At 43.8% G+C, this 11,293-nt stretch overlaps 2 protein-coding genes across 6 annotated transcripts in view; one reads left to right on the forward strand and one right to left on the reverse strand.

Annotated features, from left to right (window-relative positions):
- SLX4IP (SLX4 interacting protein) overlaps positions 1-850 on the reverse strand; it is a 324,078-nt gene extending 323,228 nt beyond the window's left edge. Inside the window, exon 1 of one of the 3 annotated variants that reach the window (XM_073628269.1) lies at positions 680-850. The gene's annotated coding sequence lies outside the window, so the exon portion shown is untranslated. The remainder of the gene's footprint in view (positions 1-679) is intronic. The other 2 variants (XM_073628272.1, XM_073628270.1) reach the window with 2 other exon arrangements.
- A 147-nt stretch (positions 851-997) lies between these two features.
- On the forward strand, positions 998-7,274 carry LOC141140779 (uncharacterized). 3 transcript variants are annotated; one of them, XM_073628275.1, is made up of 3 exons: positions 999-1,135; positions 4,638-4,853; positions 7,075-7,274. In XM_073628275.1, the coding sequence occupies exon 3, from the start codon at positions 7,089-7,091 to the stop codon at positions 7,272-7,274; it is 186 nt and encodes a 61-aa protein (XP_073484376.1). In that variant the 5' UTR covers positions 999-1,135; positions 4,638-4,853; positions 7,075-7,088. The 3 variants fall into 3 exon arrangements, with proteins under 3 accessions (XP_073484374.1, XP_073484376.1, XP_073484375.1); XM_073628274.1 differs by having other exon boundaries at positions 4,638-4,823; positions 7,073-7,274; XM_073628273.1 differs by lacking the exon at positions 4,638-4,853 and having other exon boundaries at positions 998-1,135.
- The last annotated feature ends 4,019 nt before the right edge of the window (positions 7,275-11,293 follow it).

An 11,293-nucleotide genomic window follows, 5' to 3' on the forward strand; every position in this document is an offset into this window, starting at 1 on the left:
CTTTTGTTGCCAGCGGTTTAGACATTAATGGCTGTGTGTTGAGATATTTTGAAGGGACGGCAAAATTTACACCGTTATATAAGCTGTACACTCATTACTTTACATTGTAGCAAAGTGTCATTTCTTCAGTGTTGTCACATGAAAAGATATAATAAATTTACAAAAATGTGAGGGGTGCACTTGCTTTTGTGAGATACTGTACCTCTGTCTGTATACTCCCCTGTGTGTACCTACCTCTGTGTCTGTATACCCCCACCTGTGTGTACCAATCTCTGTGTCTGTATACCCTGTGTGTACCTACCTCTGTGTCTGTATACCCCATGTGTGTACCTACCTCTGTGTCTGTATACCCAATGTGTGTACCTACCTCTGTGTCTGTATACCCCCAGCTGTGGTACCTACCTCTGTGTCTGTATACCCCCGCCTGTGTGTACCTACCTCTGTGTCTGTATACCCCATGTGTGTACCTATCCCTGTGTCTGTATACCCCATGTGTGTACCTACCTCTGTGTCTGTATACCCCATGTGTGTACCTATCCCTGTGTCTGTATACCCCCACCTGTGTGTACCTATCTCTGTCTGTATACCCCCCTGTGTGTACATACCCCAGTATCTCTATACAGTTCTCTGAGGAGATAGAAGTTCTCGTATTTCTCATTAAGCTGCACTCATAACATACCTTACTGTCAGAAGAACAGGCTCACAACCCTCACTGAGGGCAACAGCACTTCCTCCATCTGTGGACTCTGCCCTCATCAAACATGGCCGACATACTACGGAGGGCGTGCTGGGACAAACCCCCTCAGGCGCCCTCCACAGCTTCCTCAGTTACTAATATTAGCGTTCTATGTAATTTCCCCGCTCTTACCGATCTCTCCACACACAACTCTGCCATTCCCGATCTGTTTTATTTTTATTCCTAGACCAGAGACATGTTTTAAACAAAGGTCACCACACACCGGTGACCAATCACAGCTCTTGTTTTAGAAGGAGCGGCTGTGAGGCGCTCGGCTATTGGTGGAGTCCGGGCATGGTGTGTCCAGTGTGTGGAGGAGAAGGTGACCGGGCGCAGAGCTCTTTCTACTTCCGCCTTCCCTACCTCACACCGAATACACACAGGGCTGCCGGGCCTCCGGTGAGTAGGGTTGTATTATATCAGTGAATGGACGGTGTTTGTGGGGTGTCAGCCTCTGTGTGTTCTTTACATTCCATGACATTGTCCTCTGACAGGCTGGGAGAAGTGCTGAGTAGTGTTCAGGATTGTACAGAGAGCCCATACACAGTACAATCTGATGGGATGTCCCCAGGAGGGTGATTAGTGTAACATAAGAAGAGGAGACACCTTCCCTGTCTGATGATAATACAGAGAAATGTGTCTGTCCTCTTCATCCCTCAGACCTGAGCTCCTCCCCCCCATCTTTAGGTGTCTCCTGGAGTGGTTGGGTGCCAAGGAGACACCTGTGTGCGCCGCCGCCGCCGCTCCCTGTGTCCATAGACCTACACAGCACTGGTCAGCCACACCCCCCTCCTCACAGGAGTTAGACGGACGGCAGCCAATGTGAGGGGAGCGACGCTGGAGCCGGGGACAGCGCTGGAGGTGCGGCATGGAGCCAGGTAAAGATATATATTCACAAATGTACATCCCGGAACACAGAAAAGCAACTTGCCGTGCCTTTAGGCTGCATTCACACCTCGATGTCAGGTTTAACCCCTTGGCGCTGACAGTACGCATATATGTGGCCTCTCGGCGGGTGGGCCTTAACGCAGAGCGCCCGCATATATGCAGCCCTGTATAAACAACTTGCCATGCTGAGAGCACGTTCCCAGCATGGTAGCTGCCACGGATTGCTAAGCTTCCTAAAACATATTTGCGATCAGGAGCTTTCCGATCATGTGACAGCTAATCACAGCAGTCACATGACCCGAATGCCTGCCCTCCCAGCTTTTAGAACTCTTAAAGAGCTGGGAGGTGGTCAGCGGGAACGGGTTAATAGTTCTTTTCGGGCCAAGCTGATCCAGACAAGCTATATACTTCACTAACAGTTGGAGGGGCTGTGTGCGCTGTCTGAACTGCATGGAGCCCCGGCTGCTGAGTCTACATACAGCTTATAAAAGGCACACAGCCACTGCAACTGTTAGTGAAGTAAATTGTTTGGACCAGCTTGGCCTAAAGTTCACTGAAACTTGAAAATCAGCGTTAACTCAGGGAATGCAGAAATGATTGTGCATAGATTGAAAAATTCATGTAAAATGTGTGATTGACTTCGCTTAAATCCTGAAAATCTTTTACTAGTGCTTCCTTAAAGCATTCGTTAACCCAAAAAAAACAAAAAAAAAAAAAAACAGATTCCCTTAGATCAAGGATATGCAATTAGCCGGCTGTTGCAAAACTACAAATCCCATCATGCCTCTGCCTCTGGATGTCATGCTTGTGGCTGTCAGAGTCTTGCTATGCCTCATGGGACTAATTGCATATCCCTGCCTTAGAGCATGTTATACCACCGTGCTGGTGCTGTGTAATTTGGCCCCCTGTAACACCTAAAAAAAACTTTGCTGATCCTGCCTGGCTATACCCTCCCCTCTGCAAACTGACCACAATAATCAGGAACCCATGGTCTGTTTAGGTGATTCTGTCATCTGCAGCCTGCTATCTGCTCTCCTGTGTCCTCTCTGTCCTCCTCCCTGCCTGTCTGCCATTACCAGCGGCCCCCCTCTTGCTGCTCTCATTACTGCATCGAAATTGTCTTATCCCCTCTGTACCATAATAACAAGTGTCCCTGTGTAATGTAAAAAATCTTCTTCTCTGTACCTATACGAGCTCCAATCCGGGCGCTCAGGTGACGCGTGGCTCTCTCTCCTTCCTGGCTGACGTCAGCAGGACTGCTTGGCCCCGCCCACTGCAGCTGTGAGCCGGAGAGAGAAGATAGCTGACAAGTCAGCTGAGCGCCCAGAGGGGAGCTCATATAGGTACAAATCAGAAGATTTTTTACATTACACAAGGACACTTGCTATTATGTTACAGAGGGGATAAGATGATTTAGCTGGAGTGGGTTACCCACTTTATTTCGTGTTGCAGTGCACATAAAATCATATACAAATGTTGACATTTCTGAAAGTCGGTATTTGCATGCTGCTAGACACGTGCTCAGGTATAGTGAATTACTGCTTAGATCCTGAGCAGTGAACTATGGGGGTCCAGGAGGAATCATCCAAATGTGCCTATACCCAAAAATATTGGGTTTGTCAATGGACCTAGATGTGGGAAAAAGAGCTGCCATTAAAGCTGAACTCAATGCAGATATAAAGGACACAAATTCATGCAGCTGTGCAATCACTAATACATCATTTAATTATTTTTTTTAATACAATCAGTGGAAGTCCCTGGTATCAGCCTATTGCAGTCTCTCTACAGCAGCAGCTGGAGTGTGAGAAAGAAAAGCACAAGCAACCAGTCATTTCATGTGCAGACAAGAAGCAAGCTGATAGGTGGAGAAAGAGAGAGTTATGCTGCGTAAACACGAGCGGATTTCTCAGCGGAAAAAGATATGACGACTTTTCCGACAGGATTCCGTTCAAGTTTGCCTTGCATACACACGGTCACACAAAAGTTCGCTGAAATTACGACCGTCAGCAACGCGGTGACGTACAACACTACGACGAGCCGAGAAAATGAATTTGCTTCCAAGCATGCGTCAAATTGTTTCCGAGCATGCGTAGGGATTTTGCGCATCGAAATTGCCACAGACGTGCCACAGACAATCGCATTTTCGGATAGGAACATTTTCCTACCCAAAAATTAAGAACATGCTCTCATTTTTTGCTGGCTGGAATTCGGCCAGCAAAAGTCCGATGGAGCGCATACACAGTTGCATTTTCCAACGAAAAAATCTCATCGGCTTTTTGCGGGCTGAAATTCCGATCGTGTGTACGCGGCATAACAGAGAGATGACAACCTCATGTGCTGCTTTTTCTTTTACTATCAAGTCACAGACTAGGGGTGGGTCCTGGATGACCTGGGCTCAGAAGTAGACTGAATGTTGCTGGCCATCAGACTGAGAATGTTTTAGCAGCAGAGAAAAAAAGTAGGCCTGAAGTTTAGTTAAAACCCCCAAACAGTATATATTTTCTAAAGGTGAAGACCCAATTTTCTAAGTCACGTGACATTAGCGCAACAGTTTGTCAATTGCAAATTTTCAGTAAAACGTACACTATAGTTTATTTTTTGTAAACCATAAAGGGTAAGGTTTTGCCAAGTTAATAGATACTCAGCATGTCAAGCCTCTCCCATGAAGCGACAACAAACTTTATCCATTGGATTACAGGTCCTCAGTTTAGTGTTAACCTTGAATGGCATTAGAATTATTTCTCTCACTCCAATATGTGCAGCAATACTGTATGTAATGTGTAGATTTGCTATATAGGTGTCCCCCGCAGTGTGCGTTTACATATCTAAATGTGTGCATGGAGGGAGGTGCGGGTTTAAGCACTTGGGTCTACATTTTCAGCGGTCAGTGGAAGACTGTTGGGTTTCATCTGGAAGCCAGCAGTCAGCTTGTGAAACTTCTGCTGCCTACTTTGTAAAAGATCTGTGTACTTCACTTTCTTCTCCACTCCACTCTGTTCATGTGATCCCGTAGCTACGGCTCCCCTGTGTCGATGAGTACTGGATAATGTCTGGAAATTCCGGGAGTGGTGACGTCACCCATAGGCTTCCATTGCCCAGCTGTGTCAAAGCTCCCTCTTCTCCCCTGCAGCTGGCCGCTCACTGAAAAAAGGGGAGCCAGAGCCACGGATGACGTGACTGGTTCAGAGCAGGCTGAAAAAGATAAGTATACTTCTCTATTTTACACAGGGTAGGTAGCAGGAGGTGGGAAGAGACATTTTTAAGAATAATTCTCTTTCAAATATAGGAAAAGTGGTGACATCTGTATTGTAATACTAGTCATACATGGCTTGAATTTCAGCTGATCCTGCTTAAAAAAAAAAAAAAAAAAAAAAGACAGAAATGTGTATTGCTGCATTTTGCATTCTGACAGCTGCTACACAGGGTCAGCAGAATACCAGAACAGTGACTACATTAGATGCCCAATAATACATTTGCCCAATAATTTTCCACCTAGCTTCTTCAACAAACGTCAGTTGAAAAATCGACTTTTGTTGATCTGGGTATGGCTGGTAGGGTAACCCCCCAGAACAAATTTTGGACAAAATTAGATCCATATATGGCCAGCATAAGAGAGAAACTTGAATCCAAGTTAGAATTTTAGCCTGAATTGCTCCACATTGGGGTTTATTTGCTAAAACTGGGGAGTGCAAAATCTGGTGTATTTGTGCATGGTAGCCAATCAAATTCTAACTTCTGTTTTTTTAGTTAAGCCCTGACAAAAAAACCTGGAAGCTGATTGGCTACCATGCGCAGCTGCACCAGATTTTTGCCCTCTCCTCCAGTTTTAGTAAATTAGCCCCATGGCCTGCAGCTATTGGAGTCGAATATAGTTTGTCTTAAAGTTCATTTAGGCTCAGTTCACACCTATGTGTTTTTTTGGTTATTTTTGGAGAAACGCAGTACAGTCCATTTAACATGGTCTCCTATGGGACATGTTCACATCTATGCTTTTTTCAGCCACTGCATTTTTGAAAAGGGTCAGTGACTTTTTTTTTTTAAACGCAGAACAGTCCTTTATTTTTTGGGGGGTTCAATAGACTTCAATCAAGAAGCTGCAGAAAAGCATGTAGTGCTTTTTTTTTTTTTTATATATATATATATATATATATATATATATATATAACACACACAGGCGCGCCTATCCTTAGGAGACCAGGATTATTTAAAGTGTGAAATTTTTATTTCAGCAGCAGGTGGGGGGCTCCTGACACAGGAGCCGACAGGGAAGGAGAGAGGAAGAGGAAGACGGGAAAGCTGCGGATGATGGAGGCATATAAACTGACCAGTGTCAGGGCTCAGCAGCCATGATATACCGTGGTCAGTTTACAAAGGGGAGGGCAGAAACTGGCAGGATCAGCCAGTTTTTTTTTTACGTATTACAGGAGGCCAAATTACACAGTACAAGCACTGTGCTGTATAAAATGCTTTAAGGTAACAGGATATAATTTTATTTATTTTTTAGGTTGACTAACACTTTAATGCTTGGTATGCATATCTCATTTGTTGGATGGTCGCAGTTTTCACCCAACTGCAGGCTAAAGCAACTGTCGGCTGACGTTTGGATCGATCCTTTCTTTTAATAATAAAATTATCTATTATCAGGGATCTTCAAACTATGGCCCTCCAGCTGTTGCGGAACTACATGTCCCATTAGGCATTGAAAAACTCTGACATTCACAGACATGACTAGGCATGATGGGAATTGTAGTTCCTGAGCAACAGGAGGGCAATAGTTTGGAGACCCCTGTATTAGAATATGTGCATTCTATAAATATATTCCTATAGCTTACTTTTTAAATAGTAAAATTCACAAACTTTCAGATATGATCTGGTCACCTTACCACTTCTACCGTTAGCTTTATAATAAGTAATTGTTGGTTCCTGCCCGCAGTTCTGTTGTCTGTCTACAATGGGAAATTCTTGTTGCACTAAAATGCTGCTCTGGAAGACCCAAATATTGCATGTGGTTTTTATTGGTAACTCATAAGGTCATGTCTTTCACCCTACACCTAAGTCACCTGGATGCTCATGTTTCTAAAACACTTTAAATAAGAACTCAAACACCCAGGTTTTAGTGGCCAAGGTGAAATGAATCAAATGTTTAATACACGTCTCTGTATGGATCTTTATTTACAAAGACCCAGTGTGCTTCCAACCTCTGCATCAGTTTGCAGACAGCCGCATTGTTATTGGCCTGGTAGATGGCTAAGGGCCAGTGGTAGAGAGGCACGCAGGGTTGCAGATTGCCATCTGATCTCTGGATCGGGGGCATAGAGGTAAGTATAATGTACTTCCTATGGCTCGCCTCACCCCAGTCTTGGGATTTTACCTTCCTTCAGCTTTTCTTTAACAAATCCCCTCTCCCTGTTGCATTTTGCTATTGATAGAATTATTTCTCTTTTGTATAGATTGGTGAAAAGTAATGGGAATAAAGTCAATATGGAAGAACTACAAAGTTTTGATTGTAATGGGAACAGGTCTTGGACTAATGCACTGGGGCTGGTATCGTATGAAGTCAAACCCAGTCTTTAATCCTGCGGCAGAAGCCCAAGCACCATCCATTTTCCCATTTTTTCATGACAAAAACAGAGCTACCAAAGAAAAATAGCGATCAACTAAAGGTGATTTAGGTAGGTGTGCATTGCATTATATTTGTTAAAAACACAAATTAACTTTGCATTGAGTTATATAATCCTCTGATAGTTACTCACTAGCTTCTTATGTTTTGTGCTGACTCCAGTGTGCCAGCATGACCTTGAGTTCTAAGCTCCACCAACCTGCAACTGCTATCATAAGGAGAGCTTGTGCTTGCCACTAGAATTTTCCAGAATATTCCTTACAAAGAAAGTTGCAGGAGGAGTGAGACCCCCTAATAGTTCTGGCAGTGTGTACAGTAACGAGGCGAGGCAGTCCTCATAGTGCATGTACAGTATTGATACAGAGTGCCCTTCCTTGACCTCATTAGTACGGGACCCAACAAAGTGTAAGGGGAGGTATCTTTCTCTTCATTCTAAGCCACAGTCTAGGAACACTTCTCCACATTATGTCCTGTCACAGACTTTTTGGACTTGAGTAAGCACTAGGGCAGGGAAAATAAGGACTACCAGCTAGTGAGGGCCCAAGGGCCACATAATAAGAACCAATGGGTCACAGGTTGGGCATCAGGGATTTAAAAATAGTTACGCCAGGGTTTAATTTCAAGGGTTAGGTTCAGTGTTGGAATAATTATTATAGGGTCAGTTTAAAGCTGGCCATAGCGCGTTTCCCCCGAAAATAAGACCGGGTCTTTTATTAATTTTGGCAACAAAAGAGACAGTAGGGCTTATTTTTGGGGTAAGTCTTATCATGTAATGTGTATTTGCCAGTTCCTGTGCCCCTTGTCTTCTCTCCCCCTCTCGCTCCCTGCTTGTTCAGGAGTAATTAGCATTATGAGTTAAAGTGGTTGTAAAATCCTATAACCCACTCTATTACAGTATTCTATAATGTACAATGTGTGTGTTTCTGTAATATAATTGTGCCAAATACCTTCGTTACAGTGCCGCTCGGTGCTTACGTGACCCACCGGAGCTCTCTTCCCAGCTCTGAGCACTGCAGGGGCTGAGATCCCCTGCTAACAGCTGGGAGGAGAGCAGCAGGAGGTCAGCTGAGTGCCGAGCGCTGTAACAAAGGTATTTGTCACAATAATATTACAGAAACATGCACATTGTACATTATATAATACTGTAATAGAGTGGATTATAGGATTTTACAACCACTTTAAACTAGGGCTTATTTTCGGGGTAGGGCTTATATTGCAGACCTCCTGGAAAATCACAGTAGGTCTTCTTTTAAGGGTAGGTCTTATTTTCGCGGAAACACAGTAGCTGGATAGAAAGTCTTATGAAAGGTCTAGGAACATTCAAGTTCAAAAGATTTAATTTGCTTTTAGCATTTGATTTTGGAATAAATAGACTTTAGCAAAAGAAAACCACATACACTGTTAGAAATGTTTTCATTTGAGAAAAACGTATCCTGCTCCTTCAAATTTTCTTGTGACTGCAGTTGAAAAGGAACATCGTTTTTCTTATCATTAATGGGTCAAACTGAATGAACTTTCTTACAACATTCTTTTCCTAAGATTTTTTTGTTCAAAATTCTACCCATCTGTAGCCAGCTTAAGATGTACAGCGGACATTTCCCTCCAGAACATTGAAAGCTTATTTGTATGCAGCTCTCATGCTCAACAGTAAACACATCCATCATGCATGCAAATTAGCTTTATTTATTTTATTTTTTTTTAATCTTAAATCTGCCCCTCCCAAGGCACTGGTGACATAGCCAGGGCCTCCACTGCCTCCTGAGAAGGCTACATCACCAGTGCCTTCCAGGAAGCTTTTGTAGTTAATCTGTGAGATCTCATGTGAGAAAGCTAATGATTGTACTGTTTCTAGAGAATCTTGTGAGAGCTCTGCTAAATAGTACTTTTTTTTTGGCACAGATGACATGGTTGTCATTAGTGGGCAAGCTCCGAGAACTCGGAGGAAGAATCCAATTTACGGCTGAACTTTTGTAATGGCTAGTGCAGTCTTCAAACACGTCTTGCTGTTTACCTTCTGTAATTCCCTTCAATTCAGTAACAAACTAGAGGAGAGATGGGCAGCACCAGGAACCAGACACACTGCAGCAGTACACATAAGGTGATAGGAACTGAGAGCAGAGGGACGACTTGTCACTGAGCTGCTGTTCCCAACAAATTGGAGGTGCATGCTTGTCAAAACTCAACTGCTGCTGTAGTAGAGCTAGAGAAACTGAGTATTCTGTCTGTCAGGAATCAATGAATCACAACTCTCGCATGGCAGTAAAGTCATACCCCTTTGTTAAAAAGGCTGGTCCACCTGCAGGTTTATTCCATAATGTACTAATATGCACCGCATTCTAGTACATTATGACAGACTTACCTACAAATGGAGCCCTCAATCATAGTGCTGGCACGGCTCTCTTGTCTCTTCCATCCTTGCCCAGTGTTCTGGGTTTCGTATCTTCAGTCTCTTGAACAGTAGTAACTTCCCTCACTCGCATGGGAGTCACATCGCCGTGGCACAGATCAGATCACATTACCTGCTGACAGGCAGGAGGAACATTTATGACAAAAGAGACTATTAGGGTCTCTTCTGTCATAAAAACCCTGTCTGGCAGCAGAATTTAGATATAATGACTTTACTACCACTTTAGCAATCCTTTGGCAGGTAAAGCAGCGCCCATGTATGTATTTCAGCTGTGTACTTCACTGTTTGCATGGAGTTTACGTTTTTGGGTTTTTGCTAAGTATTAAATATTAGACTAGATTTACACTTTTGTGCTACAGTAATGCATGTAACATGTATCACTATAATATGCAGGTATATGTGCATTCTGATGTGTAAATATTCAAAATAACACCCTAGTACATGTATACAGTTTAAAAGAAAAAAAATACACACACACACTTGAAATATAGTGTACCCATACAGAAATATGACTACTCTGTGCATTGTATTGTTAGAAATCTTGCTAATGAGTTTTTTCATGTGTTGAAGTAATTTAGGAGCCCGTTCATGAAAATGGGCTGCCTTAAAGGAGTTTTAAAGGCAGAAGGCTTTTTGTCTTAATGCATTGTATGCATTAAGATAAAAAGCCTTCTGTGTAGCAGCCTCCCCAGCACCCCCTAATACTTACCTGAGCCCCCTCTCTGTCCAGCGATGTCTACAAATCCCTCGGCCATCTGGAACTCTCCCTCCTGAGTGGCTGAAACACTGCAGTGGCGCCATTGGCTCCCGTGGCTGTCATTCAAAGTCAGTTAGCTAATCAGGAGAGATAGGGGACGGGGCAAAATGGCAGCTCCGTGTCTGAATGGACACACACAGCTGCAGCTCGGCTCGAGTGCCCCCATAGCCAGCTGCTTGCTGTGGGGGCAATCGACAAGAGGGAGGGGCCGGGAGCAGCAAAGAGGGACCCGAGAAGAGGAGGATCCAGGCTGCCCTGTGCAAGTCCACTGCAACAGAGCAGGTAAGTATAACATGTTTGTTATTTTTTATAAACTAGAATTTACAATCACTTTAAAGCAACTGGTCTCAGTGCACAAATGTATACTTTACCTTAGTCATGTGTAAATGTTCCTTTAGGGCAAGGTTTGATTATACTGGTTAATTGAAAGTGCCATTTTAAGTGTTGCTGTGTTTTTAAGTGATTTTCGGACATACCCATCAGACATGGAGGTGGGAGTCTTCTAAGCCCCAAGCTCTCCAGCACTCATCTGATACTGTAGGGCAGTGGTCTCCAAACTATGGTCTGAGGGCCGGATGCTGCCCTTTGTTTGCCTTTATTCGGCCCTTGGGGCATTAGGCCTCCCACTGATAGAAGACATTTCTCCCACTGACACCAATGATGGAGCATAATTCCTACCACTGGCACCAAAAATGGGGCATTATTATTCCCCCTAATATCAAAGGGAAGGTGCTACTGACACCAGGACACTTTCTATTTCTCCCACTGGCCACAATCTGCCCCCCTAAAGTCTGAAGGACAGTAAACTGTCTGTTTTTGTTTTATGTTTGGAGACCCTTGCTGTAGGGTATACTTAAGCTAAAGTCTTGGGAATGCTATACACCT

This window comes from Aquarana catesbeiana, linkage group LG04 (genome assembly GCF_042186555.1).
Source record: "Aquarana catesbeiana isolate 2022-GZ linkage group LG04, ASM4218655v1, whole genome shotgun sequence".
Taxonomy (NCBI): domain Eukaryota; kingdom Metazoa; phylum Chordata; class Amphibia; order Anura; family Ranidae; genus Aquarana; species Aquarana catesbeiana.

Coding starts and splice junctions, on each gene's coding strand:
- LOC141140779 (XM_073628273.1), top strand. CDS start 7,089: ATGGGAATAAAGTCAATATGGAAGAACTACAAAGTTTTGATTGTAATG.